Here is an 18,505-nt window from a genome sequence, read left to right as displayed (position 1 = left end):
ATCATCATAGTAATAGTGATAGTGCATGTGGAATGAGCTGCAGAAGTTTTTAAAATGAAATAAACTACTCTGAGTTTAAATCTGCTGTGGCAGACATTGAGCAGCACAAATGCTTTATTTCAATTAACTTTATTAACCTTCATGCCTTTTTATTGTATTTTCTCTCGTTTTATTTATTTTTGGCTCTTTAAACAAATGTTTTTATTTTTTAAATTCATTGTGATCAGGCTGTCATTGTAAAAAATAACTTTTCACATGGCCCTTCCAATAGTATTGTGTTGTTAGCTGCTGGTATGACTTCGCCCACTGCAAGTCCAGGTTTGAAGTGTGTAGGTGTTGTAGTTTTGGAGCTGGATCAGTTCTAGTGTGATCCAGATGCAAAAAAAGTGCTGAAATGTGCCTTTATTGAAGTTTCACAAATCAGATAAAGGTTTCACAAATCACACACTTGGTTTTAAATACTCTATTAGTGCAGAATAATCTAGTCCAGGTTTGAAGTGTGTAGGTGTTGTAGATTTTTAACTAGAGCAGATTAAAGATGCTGAAGGTAGCGAAAAATTAAGTGGAATGGCCCTTTAGCCGTTTCCCGAATCGGAAGCTGCAGTCGGAAACCAACTTCAGCTTCGTGATTATTCTCTAGATGACAATATCATTAAGTCAGCATGCTTTCTCTTGAACTCGAACAGCAACAGCACTACGGGCTGATATATAAACCACGTGAATCTCTCTCTCTCTCTTAATGTGACACACAAAGTGAGCGGTTGCCTTGCCTGCATTTCCAGTTCATCACCACCAGATGTCTCTCTATACTAAGCCACAGCGAGGACGTCAGGCGTACAGTCAGTGATAAATACCCGCAGAAACAGGGCTTGGTTCTGTCAGACTTCATCCTTATAAAAGCCCAGGCTGCCATTGGAGAGCCCGTTGGCAAGAGCGAACAGGAGGAAGACGCAGGAGATATATAGGGAAGGCAGTGTCCATCACTTCAGCCGATGTAACCAGACAGCTTATGTTGGAATCAGTTATTATATAGTAGCAACTTCGTCACAAAAAAGAGGCAGAAGAAGGCGAGAAAATGGGACATACTGCAATACCTATATTGATGGCTGTATTGTCATTATGCGTGCGGAAAAACGTCGAGGTAAGAGCAAGACAGTCGGAGTCTTTAATAACAGCGCGCTGCAGTATTGTTGTTTCGTTCACTGAATGACGATCGGGACAAAATGTTTTTTTTTGTTGTTTTTTTTTATTCATGTCTGCTCTGTACGTACCACGCACAGAGTTCTGCTCTCCCCAGATTGCTCACAATCATCTAGGGCAGGTTTAATTTGTAAATGCACCGTCCCGTGTCAACTAGAGTAATGACACACATCGCCCACGAAAATGCAGTGATAGTGAAAATGTTTGAGATGCAAATACTGATATATGATGTAAATGAAAGCCCACGCTCAGGAGAGTCTTCGTGAAGATGGTTTACAGTATATTTGGCTCGCTGCGTCAAGCCTGGGCCTGTACTGACATGATGAATGTTACGGGCCTTTTGCTTCTCTGGAAGGACGGAGATTAAATTCCATCTCATTTCACCCCATCTGGCGCTGTCAGAGGAGCAAATCAGCTCGCATCCGTCCTTTAGAGAAGTGCTGCAGCTCTTGAGCAGGATGGAGCCATCATGCATATTCAATTGGTGCTCTGTTGTACATTTGGTCTTCATGAAAGAACACTGAATTGATTAATAACTTGCAGCCCAAGAGCCAGGAATTCAATTTGTTGTCAGACTTTTGACAACAAATTTGTGCAGAAACCTCTTGTTTCATAAGATGCTGGGAAGTGTTATACTGAGATTTATATCTTAGTGCCTACCCCATAGGTAGGGGTAGGCACTGAAAGTCTCTTATACAGAGTGAAAGATAAATGGGCCACCAGCTACTCCAGATCCCACCCCTCTGGCTCATTGTGACTTACAGTCAACTCACAGTTTAATGGACTTGACCTTTATTTCTCAATAACTCTTCAGTCACTCATCATCAGGCAGGAATGCAAGTTGGAGGATTGGTGGTGTTGGGGTGTGTGTGTGTGTGTGTGTGTGTGTGTGTGTGTGTGTGTGTGTGTGTGTGTGTGTGTGTGTGTGTGTGTGTGTGTGGGCGGGGGGGGGGTGAGGAGGAGGAGGAGGAGGAGGGGATAGATGAGTCATGATGTCCCAGCCAGAGCTGTGGCTCAGGTCAAACACGTTTTTCCTAATGAAGAGTGATTGCATTTGCTTCTAACGTCTGAGGTGGCACACAGAGCACCCTGGTCGGGGGTTCAGATGGATCTTAAGATAGTTTGTGAGCTGTTTATTCATTAACCATCATCCACAGTGAGTCTGTAGCAGTCATAAAGCCTCTCCTTTCATTCTGAAATGATTTCACTTCTGTAAGAGCCTTAGTGGGATTACTGCTATACCGAGGAACAGGCTTTAGCTTCATACAAGGAGACCTGCTTGTGAAGGTTTACAGGGAAGATTACACATTGAGAGGGTTGACTGGCTGGATTACACTGTGGTATTAGTCCTAATAAAACTGTCAGCTTCCCTTAATTCACTTAACATGAATACAGTTCAAATATGAATGGTGTGAAATTGTTTTGACCTCTCTATTATTGTGTACTATTTAAACAGAGCATATTCACTTGAAAATGGAAATTTGAGACAGTACTTTGTATTCATAAAGCCTTTATTTGTAGCTAAAGCACATACTCAGCATTGTCCTGTGTTCTTATTGTGAATGGACCGACACATTTTTGCCAGGCTGTCACATGTGTCATATGTCCAGTAAGAGCTTCCCTGCTATCTCAGCTTTAATAGCACTTACCTGTCGATGCACTCTGCGCATTAGCAAATTGACACACAAAGCAGTTTTCTCCTTGATGCAAAAGGTCAGAGAAAAAAACACCTTCATGTCAGCCCTGTGAACTTGTGTAGTGTAATCTGACCTGAATGAAGAGCAGATGAATCTTTGGTTTGTTAGGAGCTTTTCCCATTTTTAATAAGAGTGGTCAATATGGGTAACATGGCACACATTTGGTCACACGTCATGAAAATTGTGGTGATTTCTGTTTGCCACCGATATTGGATTTGAGAGAATTTTTGCACCAATACGAAGATCTTTTATTAGTTTCTCACATCATTTTCCAGTTATTTTACTATACTTTAGCTAGCATGTCTTTCATTATCCATTATTAAAATACACATTTTCTTAAAGAACCATTTATTTGGCCTGCAAAATATAAAAAAAAAGAAAAACACTCATCATGATTTCATGTTCAAACTGCTTATCTTGTCCAATCAGCACCTGAAGGTATTCTACATAATAACAGAAATGTGAGAGAATCAGCAAACATATGCATATGAGAAGCTGAAACTGAAACATCTTTGCATTTCAAATTATTTTCTCTGGAAATAGAAACATTTCCATAAAGGACTGGTCTTGGTCCCCCCAAAAAACAAAATCTGATCTTGTCATTGAACAGTTCTTGTCTGGTGATTTGCATCATTGCCCGTAATGGTTTAATAAGACCAGAGATATTAATGAAACAGCTGCTACTGCAGAAATGGCTGCACAAAAATCTGTGACAGTTGACAAATTTATATACCTTTGCAGTATGTTTTTAGACAGAGGCCTGAGCATCCCTGTACAGGAATGATACAAAGAAAGCAATCATGGAGTGATTGTGTGTGTGTAGCCATATTTCATTTTTTTTTTTTTAAGAGTTTACTATAGATTGCTATAGAGTCTACAGGTATGCTCAGCTTTAGTTGAGTTCTCTATTTATCAAGATAAATAACTGCAGTGCAAACTGGTGCCTGAGCACTCCAGTACAGAGGCAGGAGGATAGACCCAGAAACAAATGCGCTGTTTCAAAAGATTATGTGGGAAAGCTTTGCGCATAAAAGGGGGCTAGAGAGAGAGAGAGAGAGAGAGAGAGAGAGAGAAATTATGTGGAGAAGATAAAAGGCAAGAAAGATGAGAAATACATTTTAGTGAACCTGCATATCAAATAAAATAGTAATTCACAAAGTTGCTGTGTAACCTGCTCCACCCCACGCTGCCACCTCATCAGCAGTAGCAATTTCGGGCCATACAGACGCAAATGCCTCCCACTCCCATCTGCCTTTCAGTGTAGTAACAAAAGAGGATTTGTTTAAAAAAAAACAAAAAAAAACAGAAGAAGCAAGATAAGGACAACCAGAGCTCTCTCTCTTACACACACAAGCACACATACACACAGACACTGCCCTACACTCACTTAATTAATTTTAGAGCCAAGAGATAATCGTATTTCACTAATGGATTCCTGTGTGCTTGCTTTTCTCTGCTATATCCGTGTGCCAGTGGGCATTAAAACATACCATTCTGTTGTATCACATGTTTTTCCCCTGTTCTCCATATCTCACTTCCTTTCCAAGTTTCCCAGTTTACACACACACACACACACACACACACACACACACACACACACACACACACACACACACACACACACACACACACACACACATGCATGCACAGTTCCAGGATTAGATCTTGCAAAGTCATTGCTAAATGAAACCTACACTGTACTGCAGGAAAGAACCACTGTAAAGCAATGGATTTGTTACCAGAGTTGATAAACTAATGCATGGCATTAATGCACCCTTTGGGCAATTGTTGCAACCCATCACACTGGAACAGTGCCTTATGCTTAGTACTGTCGGGAGGTTTCATTCTCATTTGTGCTGCCAGTTGTTTTGAGAGCCTGGGTGGAAATTAAGAAAGTGTACAATTGTGTATCCCCGGGCGTAGACTTCATCCAGATTCTCTGCAGAAAATGAATTCGCATTAATTGCACATTTACGTGGCATCCTCCTGATAGGTTCAGGGAACCTCTGCCAAATCCCACTTACGATGATTCATCTTGTTTTCTGGCCTCTCTGAAATATTTCAAATTATAGATCTCGGTTAAACACAGAGTTATTTCTAATTTAAAGTGTAGTAATATTTGCTCAGGGGGCTCATCATTTAGTGTCATCTCTATAGCCTGTCATCATGTGCTGCATTTGATGAGTTAATTTCGCTGGATTCCCAGACTGTGCAGCCCGTTTTAGGTTATGTGTAATCAAAGATTTCAGATTAAAGCTGCTCCCAGTTTCCTGAAGATTACTTTACCTTTCATCATCCACATACTGAATGTCATATATATATATATGTATATATATATATATATATATATATATATACATATATATATACATATATATATATATATACAGAGAGAGAGAGAGAGAGAGAGAGAGAGAGAGAGAGAGAGAGAAAGAGAGAGAGAGATTCATTGGGCAATTTCAAGCTTGGAGCACTTCAATTATGATTCTTTGCACCTGTGTCTGTACCAGCTGAAGCCGAGATGGAACTGTGCATTTTTGATGTGCGCAGTGGAAGATTTGTGTTTGCACATCATAAGTTTGTCCACTGTCACCTAGAGGGATTGAGAGGCGAGCTGATGACATCCAGCTCTGGTTCCTCTCTGGAGTCTTGCAGGGCAGAGATATCACTGCTGCCCGAGGTCTTCACATCCTTCATAACTGCCTCAGTAAGCTTAATGGGTTGTATTTCTGTGGAAAAGTTTAACACCAGGGCAAAGCGTGCCGTTTAGGCCTGCCGCAGCCAGTGGGAGGTTTCAGCGGCACCCCCCTCAAAAACATCTGCAGTGTAGAGATAACACTTGTCCTCCATGTTCAGGAGGAAAAAAGAGCGAGTGAGAGAGAGAGTGAGAGAGAGAGAGTGCACAGTGAAAGAGATTGAAGGCTGGTAAAGAGGGGATTGCCCTGGCACAGTGGATGAATTGAGAAACAGAGGAGAAGAGAGAGTGGAAGTGATGTAGAGCATGCAGAGTGTTGTGTGGGTTGCAGGGCGGAGTGTGTGCTGTGGAGGAAACCATCCCTGTTCCTACTCATCCTAAGCTGCTGGTAGAGGCAAGAAAAAAAATGGCCACAGAAGACAACTAAGTTGCATAAAAACACAATTGCAAAATCTAATTTAGTAATGACCCTGACTGTGTAAGAGTGTGCAAGGTTGTTGGTTCCACAAAGACCAATCAAACCAGTATTAATATTCCAAAGAAGAGCATTGAAACAGTTATGGAGGAGATTTGATGTATTTTTTTTTTTTTTTTTTTTTTTTGGCAAGCCATTTTTCTCTGTCATCTCCCTCAGAAGGAGAAAAAGTTCATTTCAAACACTTTAATCCAAATTGAACAAAGATGGGTAGAAATCACTTGGTAACAAATAGGTCACACACTTGCACTGACAGAGGATTCTGAAGCACAAACACAGACATATGCAGCACACGCTTCGCTGTTTTTTTTTTTTTTATATAAAGATGGCACACTGCAGAAGCTGCATCAATTATTGAAGGCCATGGAAAGGACTGGGCTCTCGCGTGTCAGCATAGCTTTGGCACTTGTCATGCTCCCTTCTCAGCACTCAGAAGCCAGCCCCCTCTCTTCATGCTACCTGTTTTATGTGTGCCCTGCTACTTCCCCACCATTCAGATCCTCTCCCCCACCCTAATTCTACATAATACAAAGGAAAATCCCCACGCCTGTCTCCTCCTTGGCTCAGCCCCTCTCGTCCTTCCTTTCTCTCTCTGTCCCTGCCTCCTCTGTTCTCCACCGCCACATCCCAAGGGCACTCCTTACCCCTCCTCCCTCAGATGCTGCCTCTCCATCTGCCTCAGCAGCGCTCAGTAGCCAGTGACATCTTTTTACTTTTCTTGTGTATATTTTGATTGTTCTTGAATAATTCATTCTCCACCTCACCCCTAGTTTTTTTTTTCTGCCCCTTGCCACATATCCTTGATTTCTGAGATTTTCAGAGGTCTGACTGCAGTCCTTTTCCCACTGAACTTCCCACTTGTCAACACTGAGGGCCAAATTAAAAACTACTGCAGGCAATGTGACTTCCATTCCAGGTTGACACATGCAACCCATAATATCAAAGTTCATCCCCTTTAAAAGTGAGGTCAAATTTCAACTGCTGTCAATAAATGGTGAATAGCCAATCAAAAATAACTATCTGTGTCCCATGTGGCATGATGTCAGCAGCTCTGCACTGAATACAAATGCACAGTGTGGTAATTGGTCTCACGACCAGAAGCATCTTTTATCTGATATGGCCAAACAAAGGGTGTAAGGGTGGAAAATATATGGAGAGAATTGTTCCTTTTATTGCTGTCTGTGGTGGATGAACAGACCAATTGCAATCAGCAGTAGCAATATTCAGAATCTACACACTGATTTGTTTTTGACATTATAAAATTGACATCATCAAAGTGTGTTTCTGTCAGCTGTTTTGGAGCATTAGAATTGTACCAAGAGACAAAGGATTATTTGTCTTGCTCCTCATGAATTTGCATGGACACCACAGCTTTAGCTTCACTTTTTGCATCAGTTTTACATGCATTTTGCACAGGCAAAATGATCAAAGTCAGAAGGATAAAGAGCTGAAAGACTAAATCAGTGCAGTTATGTTTTAATAATGATTTCTTTGTTTCCATGACACTAAAAGAGGAATAAATAACAACTAAACAAACTAACCAAACAGCCCGTCAGGCAAACTGTCATTTTAAACATTAATATATGCCCATAATTTCATGTCGGGGGAATCTCTGGTATAATAGAAACCAGTTTAACTCAGCGTATTTCAAGAGTTAGTTTGTTCTCCCTGTTATCTTACTGCTAAGTCCAAGTACATCAGTGCATTTATGTTGTTCAAAAGAGACGCTTGACCCCCAAAATGAAGATCAGCAGGTCGTTGTTTACCGGTGTTTATGTGCTTTAGGATGTAAATTCTTCTAGAGGAGGGTGCACTTTTAGGATTCCCAAACATCACCTCTCTTCCTTTTGAAAGTGTTCCCATAGCATGTTCCTCCACCCGTTCTATACAGTCTTCACAGATGGAGTGTGGTGGTGTTGCAGATATTTATAGAGGATAAAGAAAATCAGGTGCTGTTGTGACTGCAGTTAACTGTCAACAGTCAGATTCAGCCAGTGATGTGGAGAGACACATTATTTCATTCTTTTCTGAGCTCTGGGTCATTTGTTTGCCATGGCTGAGCTGTGCCAGTTAACAGCCAATACTTATACAAGTTAAGCTGACAGATTAGATACTTCACTTATTCCAACTTGGAAAAATAACATAATGTGAGGGGTCTTTTTGTACAGATTGTCTCAATGATTAAATCATTTTCTCTTCAATTGGGCAGGCTGCAGAGACTTTATATCCAGAGGAAATGAGATAACACTAATATTTAATCTACTGCAGACTGCACAGCCAGCACACATTATCTCACCAGAGTTGTCCAGTCTAATAACACAGAGTCAAAGTAAGACAGGACATGTCAGCCTGACAAGATCTCAGTTAACATCATTATTTTGTCATCTGATTTATCAGATTGTGCTTGATAGTTCTATAGGATTGTATAGCAGTGGCACCAGCTTGCTATTTAAACCGACTCGCAGGTGACCGAATATAATCGGGTGATTCAAATTTGTAACTCATCATTTCTTTTTTGAAAGACTTTGTGTGAGAACAAATTGAAAGAAGTCAGGTAAAGATGAACATTTGCTGAGCCTGATTAAAGTGAAAGCTCATCAGGTGTGCACGGAGGCTGGGTGACCCCTGAAGCAAGGAGGAATTACACATTCTACGGTCAGCCACCGACTCAGCCACAATGAGGGATCGTAAAAAAGAATGAAAACAATTTAATGCTGTCACCAAGAGTGAAGTTAAACTAGTCAACACAGTTAACTGTTAACATGTTTTACTGTTTATTCCATTATTGTATTGTCGGTATTTATAATAGTTGATAGTCTTTAATGAGTGATTATACTGTATTGTATACTCTCTTTACATGTTTCATGATTTGATTAACAGCACTTGCATGGTTAAAAAAGTACAATATAGGGGAAGCAATCAAGTTTTTTTCTCAGTATTGTTTATGGAAAGTATCTGGAGTGCAATCAACCAACAGGCAGTGATGAGAAAAAGCTAACTAACGAGGATTAAGCCAACAATCGGCGACCTGAGGAAGATGGAAAGTTGAAACAAACATATGCGACTCTTTTATGTGAGAGGGAAAGTGAGATTGAGACAGATCCATAATGAAGAGAAGCGAGAGAGATGCTTGAAATTCAGTAGGGAACCAGTTGCTACGGTAACAGGGAAGGTAGCTGGCTCCTGTAGGTGGTGTTACCATGACAACCACCCTCAGTGGCCAAGTGATGCTGAGAGGGAAAATGTGGCGAAGAAGACTAAAAAAAAAACAAAAAAAAAACAGTGTTTACGTGTTTGATGAAACAGATGAAGGGGACGTCAAGTGAGCGGAAGCTGATGTAAAATGTGGGAGAGTGACACCGTCCACGCTGTGCAGGTTTTCATCAACTTTTCTTGGTTTGTTTTCTTTTTGTAAGTGGCCTGACAAGTCAGCAGCAGCTGACCCTGCTATAGCTGTTTGTCCTGCTGTTCATTAACAGAGCACCTGATCACTCTGAACAGCAGGCCAACCGTGCTGTATGAGAGACCTGGGAGGATGAGGTTATTCCCTCAATATGCTTTTGCAGCTACAGGGGTCACACTGGCCGTGCTGGGCTCTTTTATCGGCACTCGTGTGCATTCTGACCTCTCGCTGGGAGTTAAAAGACCAGTTTGTCCTCACTGTGGTGATACCACATGTCTCTGAATGAAAGCACTGAATCAACGTGGTGTGAAGTAGGCTGTTTTATACCATACAGTTATACTTATTTTGTTGTGTGTGGTATGGCTCCTAGGGTGTCCACCACTAATAAGATAGAAATGTTTGCTTTCCCTTATTGGTCACACCTCTACTTTAATATATACACATAGTAATAGTAGTGATGATATTAATATTTACATGCAGCACATACTACTCTGCCTCACTTCTTTGGGCTCACACAACCTATAGCACATAACCTCAAAGCCTCATTTCCATGAGGTGCATCTGCTAGACAGGCTCTCAGGGGAGCTGGCACAGTGATGAGAATTGTGTATGTGCATAAATAAGAGACAGAAGCAAAGAGATGTATGAATGTTTTAACCTCTCATTTTCCACCCCTGCCCCTCTTCCCCCTCTTCTTTTTTGCTGCCTCTCTCCCAAAGCAGGATATTATTATAGCTTTACCATTATATATCTACACTCACACTAGATATAGTTGAACTGCTTCAATTCACCATTTCCTTAGAATTTATTTAAAGAAAAAAAACCTTGCAACATAATTCATAATTTTTTAACTTCTGCCACTTTCATGCGATTTTACCAAAATGCTGCAAGCACTGGAAAATCTGTTAAGATTTTAAGTGCAAAACAAGGGGATATGGATACCAGTTATGTGCAGTACTCAAAAAAAAGTGTAGATGATATCCAAAGGACAATACCAAGGAAGAAAGAATCCAGATCTGCTGCTAAGACAAACGAGTGAAAAATACAGAGGAATAAGCAAAAAGTGCAAGATAAGAAGCAGGCAAGATCAGATCTTATTGATGCCAGCTGCCTGCTGCTTGTTGGGGGCACTATGGAAAGACAGCCTGTCCTTAAGTGGATCAATTATTGCAGTCTTTTAACCTAAACATGCCCTCATTTAGGCTTTGAGATTGGCCTAATCTATTTAAAAGATGCTCAAGGGCACGATGATGTTGCTTTAAGACTTCCAGTCCTGTCTCCCCTGCATAAATACACACTCATCTGATACCTTACTCAGCTGCAAAACTAAGCTATCATCTAAATATATTTCCTGTGTCTTAAATTGAAAGCCATGCTATCTCCTAATCTCCATGCTTAATTCACAGTTTGGTTTCAGGGTGGTTTACCAGTTTTAGAGAGACAGCTTAAAGTGTGCTTCTAATATATAACTCATATTTAGAACATTTAAAATCCTTGAAAATAGATAAATGTTGCCCTTTGCTCCGTTGTGGTCCCAGCATGATTTAGCTTATTTATGTGTTATTAGTAGTAAAATGTGTCATTTAACTATGTAGGAGAAAGAAGCAACAATAGCCTGTTGTAATAGAAAACAACTGTCTTAATAAGTCATGTGTATAATACATTTTAGCAGTGCCAATAAACAATATTCTCCGAGGCATGAAAATGTTTATTAATAGGAATTTGAAGCACTGAGTCCCAGACATTACTCAAACCGTTTGAATGTGTTTATAGCATAAATACAGATTTGAAGAGCTGCAGTGCATTGTGTCACTCTCAATCTGCCTAAGGAAAATCCACTATTCAATGTCAATTGTGTTGACATTAGGATGATTCAGACAGACCTGCAGCGCTCAAATCTCTACTAAGCTGCTGATTCCTTCAATCCCCCGAGGTACCTCTTCAGCTTGAAATTGCATCTGCAGGCTCACAGTGTTTGGCATTAAAATCCTGGCATCCCCCTGTTGTTTTTGCTTAACTGTGAAGGAGGTTCAGCTGTGTTACATAACATCAGAAATTCATCACTGCTAAGACAAAAACCATTTCAGCTTGGCTGTGCTGGAGGAACAGAATCTTGCAGGCACATAATGTTTCCGGACTCTCTCTTGTTTTTGGCTGGATTTGTGAAACATTATTACGCAGTTGTTTCCCTCCCACATATCTGCAGGAGGTGGTTGCATAGAAAGGCTTGTGAAAATGACCAGCTATGCTTTGTGTTTTTTTGTCTTTTCTGGAGAATTAAAAAAAAAAAAAAAAAAAAAACACGCACAGTGTGGCGTCATTATGGTGCGTGACTCAGATAAGGCATTTGTTGAAACGTGGGTGGAACTGAGAGGCAGATTTGTATAGCTGCTCTATGCAACACAAGTATCACAATCACTCACCTCAGTCTGAATATAGCTAAATACTGCCTTTCCATTGAACTGGGGACACCACCCCAAATTTATTTTACTTCTGTGGGAGTTTCGTTTTGTGCTATAATCAAGTTTTACAGAAGCTGCTAAGAAGGCCAGATGGGGAAAAAAGTGAAACATTTACTGAAAACAAAGCAAGATTATTACATGCACAACAGAAGTAAAGTTAAGGAGTTTATCATAAGGAGAGATGCAGGATATTCAAACGGGATATTCATCTTGAGTAAAGTGAGTCCTGTTTGTGTTTGTTTGGCTGGGTTTCATGCTGCTGTTGTATATGTGGGAGGTCTGTATCCAGTTAAAGTCATGGGATTCGCGGATGACACTGCAGCTTTTACAGAAGACAAAAATCTAAATTTTTCCTATGGCTCAGTTGCAGTAGTCTGCAGAACATGGGGTTTTCCAGGGGTTTTTTAGAGGACTTAGGTGCTGTCTGATGGTGGTTGGAATTGTATAGAGGAAATTTTAATTTATTAAATTTTTTTCAAGTTGATTTTGACTCATATTCTTACCATGTTTGTGATCTAAAGTTGCAACATTTATTGTACAATTTTTCTCACTGAATAACATGTTTGAGATTTAATATTAATAATGACTCAGGCACAAAAGAAGGACGAAGCTGTTGAAATCCACGACAGTTAAGCTATTTCAGCAATATTAATTTGAGAAGTAAAATTAGATGGATCCTAAGAATTTCTAGCTGGCATTGGGGGGTGGGGGTGGGGGGGTCGCTAGCAAATCTAGCCTGTTATGTAACATTAACTCTGAGTATATGATAAAAACAAGATGCTCTTTTTCGCATTTTAGCTTACGTATATAGGCTTAAATAGTATTTACTGGGCATCAGTTCAGTTCGGATGAGCATGTGGATAATCCTATGGACTGTTAACCTACTTCTTTTTGTGTAAGGCATTCTGTGAAACACATACTATGATAGGGAAGATTCTTGAGTGCTATTTGGATATAGGTTATCATCTTTGAGTAAACATCTTTGCTTCTAAATAACCTCAGTCATAAAACGGTAGGCACTGCCAGTCTCGAGCTCTGTGGAGTCTCTTGCAGTGATGCCAGCTGACATGTCCTGTATTTTTAAGCTATACTTGAAATTAAATCAAATATTGGGAGCTGACTTTGGCTGCTGTTCCAGACCTAGATGAACCCTGGTGATTATAGGGCCATCTGCTCCCAGTATGCCCAGCTGGAGGCTGGACCGCTGTAATCTGAACTGATGTAGCCTGTGATGTTTGCACATTTCTGAAACCAAAAGCCTCTCTCTTATTTTTTTATACAGTTTATTATCCAATACGTAACACTGCAACTATGTGTGGTTTACAGTAGGAAGCTAAAGGAAGAAATGCAATATAATATTTTCCACTCTGCCCATCAGTCTTGTCTGAATTTAAAATTAATGGCTTCAATTAGCCATTATCTAGAGCTGTATAATAATGAGTCAATATGCAGCTAACCTGCTTTATCCCCCTTTGTCCCTTCTGCATCATGAGAGTCTGGCTACCCTCTTATAACTACATGCAACACCAGGAAGAGGCCTGATGGAGCCTATGAATAATTAAGCAACATGATTACAATGATGAATGCCCCTAAATCTATCTGGCCATTTAGCACTAGTCTAGGGAGAGGGGCCAAACACCAGAGTGTCACACTTTGTGTGAAAGCTGTGAGGGAGGGAGAGGGGAGACAAGAGGGACATCAAGGATAGGGAGGCTGAGGTGGATCAGCTTTTAGAGGAGGCAGAGGGAGAGGGGGGGGAAATAGAGAAAGCGAGAAGGAGGGGCTCAGGAGCAGGAAGACACCCACTATTAAGCCATCTGTGCTGCAGAAAAGCACAAAGATAAAGGCCCGTGTGTGTGTGTGTGTGTGTGTGTGTGTGTGTGTGTGTGTGTGTGTGTGTGTGTGTGTGTGTGTGTGTGTGTGTGTGTGTGTGTGTTTCATAAATGTATGGGTTACTCATGTAAGAGGCTTATTCACACGGGGTGTGGGTGTGTTCTCCACACGAGTGATGGTGGTGGTGGACGGTGTTACACTAATCAAGAGCAATCCAACTAATCAGGCTTTTCACAGAGTTTGTTTAAAGTTTACAAACATAAATTTACTCTCCTCTCATACTGCATGGATCCCTACATAATCATATCTTGTCTTTGGGAATTAATTGACTTCAAATTGTATTGATAGCAAATGTGTACTGCATAAGTTTTGCTGAAACTTTCATTCCACTATACAAGGTATACACAGGTAAAGTGGTGCCAGATCTGCTAATATAAATTCATAAATGTCTACTGAGTGCCTGTTAAATCATTTTTATGGCACATATTTCACACTTACTTTTCATTTTATGAAATGCATTTTGTCTTTTGTGATGTTTAAAACTGTCAAATATCCAATCACTGTCATTATTAAGGTAAGATACTGCACACAAGATCGCTGTAGAGTAGAAGAGAATTAGTAAAGATTAGCTCCTCAGGGGTCTGTTGTCTGTCGTTAATCATCAGGTCTTAAAAAAGTCTTAGTATATCCCAGTGAAAGTTGATTTATACGTACACAACAACACATGATAAGCACACATGTAGGTACATGCACAGCATGGAGCTGAGAGTGTAAGATAACAAAGGAAGTATTGAATAAATAAAAAAACTATAGACACACTAACCATGCAGACATGAAAGCAGAATCATTGAAATTAGTTGTGATATCAAAGCAAAGTTCCTCCCAGCACGTTAGCAGAATTCTTAGGACCATTTGGTTTGGTTCTTCAGTCTACAGTCTAATAGCAGTTGGTAAAAAGTGACAAATGATGGGTGGGCTTCTCTCTTCTGCCTCTTCTGCTCTGGCTTGCCTGCAAGGGCCAAGAGATTGCATCATTACAGAGGATGAAGTCATCCTGCAACATAAGGGTGGAACAGGTGCTGAAAATTTAATTAGAGAAGGATGGAAGATGCTGGTGGAACATGTAAATGCACTGCCCAAATTCGCCCCTGATAGACAAGTCAGTTTTATGTTCAGCATACAGCTGATCATATCTGCTATTTTGTGTGCTCATAACATCATTTCCTCTCCTAGAAAGGCATCTGCTTAAGTGTAATCACACATTATTGTATCTGAACCAAAATTTCCACTGCGTCTGGTCCAAGTGGACTCTGCGCTTGTCTCTGTGAGCGCTTTTAGTTTTTCTTGTGATGCTTTTTTTTTTTTTTTTTGCTGTGGAGGTTACAACCGTGATTACAAAGCAGCACAGTCAGTATGCAGTGGATATGGAGAAGCAGAGCAGAGGAATAATAATAAAATACCAAGGGAGCTAACGGAGGCAAAGAATCTGGTGAAAAGGCAGAAAGCCAATCGATGTTTCTGGCTTTATATCACCAGGTTGTTATTAATGATGCAGCAGCCCCTGCAGTGGGGAGCTGTCAGGCTTCTGGGCTGTCTGCCTGTTCAGCCTCATCAGCACAAGGACATGATATGTGGAGCTCAGGATGTTTGAACAGCACTTCCTCACCAACGTGTAAACTGTACTGTACAGAGATGCTTCAGTACACTACAGCACTTTCTCCCTGAGACATGGCAAGCAGCTCTGCAACCTGTCTGTTACTGGAGAAGCGTCGCTGTTGACAGATTGCGATGCATTATTGGGAAGCCAGCTGGATCGGTGTGTTCAGAGTGTCCATGGTCACACCACAACAGTGTAAACACTCAGAAGTCTAATTGGCTTTAAAATGGGAATTACATACCAGGAAGGCACTGAAACTCTTGTACTGCATGTTGGTTATTTGAAAGGGAATTAATTTGTACACATAAAACATTGACGAAAATGCATACTCTAAGGACATGAATGTGATGAATTCATTGTAGCTAAAGCTATTTTTAACTGAATGAAAGCCGAATCCTTCAGAAGAATATTTCTATGCAGCTGGTGTATCTAGTGAAAGCAATATTCTGATGAAGGCATCTTACACTGCTTGGATATTTGAAAACATTACTTACCTATTTTGGTTAAATTATAAACAGCTTAAAAATCTTCAGAGAAGATGTCTAAATTATGCTTATTAAGTCATGTCTGAAATGTGTGAGTCATATAAACATATTTACCACCATGCTAGCAGCTCTGTAAGCCTCCAGTGAAGCACAGGAACTCCAGTGAGTGGAGTTCAGCTTAGAGCTGAACTCCACTCACAACCTTGTATTTAAGGACACGTTTGACTTTTAGCTTGATAAGCAGAAGAAGAGTCAAAGCTTCTTTCATATACAGAACATTGCTACCAGCAGAGGCTCTGTTGTGTGTATGTTAGTATGCCCGCAACCTCAAATTGGATAAGCGGCAAAGAAAGTGGATGAATGTTAGTATGTATCTTCTGCCAAGACCTGTTGAGAACATCTTTTGCAATTGACCTTTACAAGGTAGACTTTGCACTCAATTAAGTTACCAATTTCATTTTTTTGGTAAGGTCAAATCAATTCAAACTGCTTTAACTCCAAAGCCACAAAAAAAAAAAAAAAAAATCTGCAAATTTTGCCACCAGGTGATGCTATAGAAACAAAATGAAAGTTGCACAGTGCAAACTGCTACTTCTCATATGTACTGAAGCATAGAAGCATAGCTTTGTTCTTAAATTCTCACAATGATTAGATTTATAATATATAAATATGTGATCGATATCTGTCATATTTAATAAATTATTAACAGATAATAGAAAAAAAATCCTCAATGTCCCCAAAAACTGCAAAGCTTACTGAATTAAAACTTAGCAGTCATTTAGCTCATATTGAAGTGTCACTTGTTAGAAAACATCACAGCTGTAAAGTATTCTCACGGGCTTCTCCTGCATGTTTTCAAATACAAACGTGCTTCCTAATTTCAGTTGCTCGCCAGGTAAAACTACTGGCTGCTGCCAGCTTCAACAGGTTCAAGCAAGCTGCAGCAGATTTTAGCAATCGCACTGGAGTTTCTCCAGGAAGTGCCCACTCTAGTCTAGAGTTTATGGGCGATAGTCATAATGCTATTTATTGAAGTGAACAACATGTGCATTCAAGTATGGCTGTGCTGTGAAATATATGTCAAGATTAGTTTTAAAAGCTAGATTACTTAGTGTGATGCAATAATAAAGTTGTATTATGAGCAGCTTGATCAAATAAAGAAAGCCAATGAACATCGTGTGTTCTCAAAACATGGACACTCAGCGGCAATATTCACTGGAGATAAAGACTGCGTTAAACCGGGGTATGACACATAGGAGCTGTCATGATCAGATTCATAGACAGCCTTGGCAAATGTTCTGAGATTGTTAAGCATTGAGTTAAGTGATTTTCCATTTCTTTAAAAAAAAAAAAAGTGAAATACCATAAAATATATTTATGCCTGCCGACTAATGCTTCTTAAAAGCATTTTTACCATTTTAGTAAGAATAAATAGGCATGATGTATGTTGATGATGGTTCCTGTTAGTGCCGTAAGAATACAAGGACACAAAACAGTGAAACAAAGACATTACGTGGTATTCACACAGCAGGGTAAAATGGGTCTAGTAGCTTATGTGATTTCAGCATCTGAGTGATGTTTATGTGATGACTGTAGTGGTGACAAAAATGTGGAGAAGAAGTGCTTCTACTTGTCTGGGTCAAAAACAAGGGCTTCTGCTTCTTCGTGGCGCGACAGACCAGAAATTTACATACCGTAGATCTTAAAATTGTATTGCTTATAGCGGGGATGTCATAAGAGTTCTAATCTAGTCATACATCTGGCTGGAGATTGGGAGTGCAGACTTGTGAGGCTGGAGGTCAGGGCCTCAGGCTCCTGATGGACTGCTATTGATTGGGGGAACGTGGCGATACAGTTGCAGTCGCTCAGCATTGATTTTCTGCAAGTGCAGTAGTGGAGAGCGGACAGAATGAGAGTTGGGCCAGGGGGAGCTGCCAGGTTATCTTCTCAAATATCCGGAAGTTTTTTTTTGTTTTTTTTTTTTCCTTCTTTGTGGCACTGACCTTCCCTGACTCAAAGATATATATCTATTTAGACATTTGCTGAGCAGCTACTCTAGACAGACTGTTTCAGCAACTTCAGCAGTCTTCCCCTTTGCTTATCTTACAGTACACTTAACCAATTAAACGATCCAATTCAGCTCCGTCAGTAACAAGCAACAGTCGGTTTTTAAGGAGGTATAACATTTAATAATGTGAAGCTACAAATTAAAGCGTTTGAACCTAAACACTTTGTACACCCTAGCTAGGTTGTTGGTGCATCACCGTGCTAACACATCAACAGACCATTCACACCCATAACCGCTTCCAATTTAGAATCACCAGTTAACCTAACATGAATGTCTTTCGACTGTGGGAGTAAATCACCCAGAGAAAACCCACACAGGCTCTAGGGAAACGTGGCTGCGTGCTCAGCCCTGGCTGAAACCTTCCTGCTGTTTGGCAGTGGTGTTAATCACTGCACTGCTTTGACTCGCAAACCTTTTAAACCCATATTTAAAAGACAATAGTACAACATATCAGGTGTTTAAACTGTGAAATTGTGTTGCTTTATTTAAAAATATGTTTTTAATTTGCACATTTCAAAAAAAATGTGGCA

At 40.2% G+C, this 18,505-nt stretch overlaps 1 protein-coding gene across 2 annotated transcripts in view; it reads left to right on the top strand.

The window, feature by feature from the left end:
• Positions 1-877: 877 nt before the first annotated feature.
• The window catches only part of aplp1 (amyloid beta (A4) precursor-like protein 1), a 32,598-nt gene continuing 14,970 nt past the window's right edge, over positions 878-18,505 (top strand). For both annotated transcript variants that reach the window (XM_030749032.1, XM_030749031.1), the window contains exon 1: positions 878-1,141. In XM_030749032.1, coding sequence (XP_030604892.1) covers positions 1,076-1,141 — 66 coding nt within the window. In that variant the 5' untranslated portion in view covers positions 878-1,075. The remainder of the gene's footprint in view (positions 1,142-18,505) is intronic.

Source organism: Archocentrus centrarchus, chromosome 16, assembly GCF_007364275.1.
Source record: "Archocentrus centrarchus isolate MPI-CPG fArcCen1 chromosome 16, fArcCen1, whole genome shotgun sequence".
NCBI lineage: Eukaryota > Metazoa > Chordata > Actinopteri > Cichliformes > Cichlidae > Archocentrus > Archocentrus centrarchus.
Note: the sequence above shows the minus strand (reverse complement) of the source record. Positions and strands in the feature narration are given on the sequence as shown.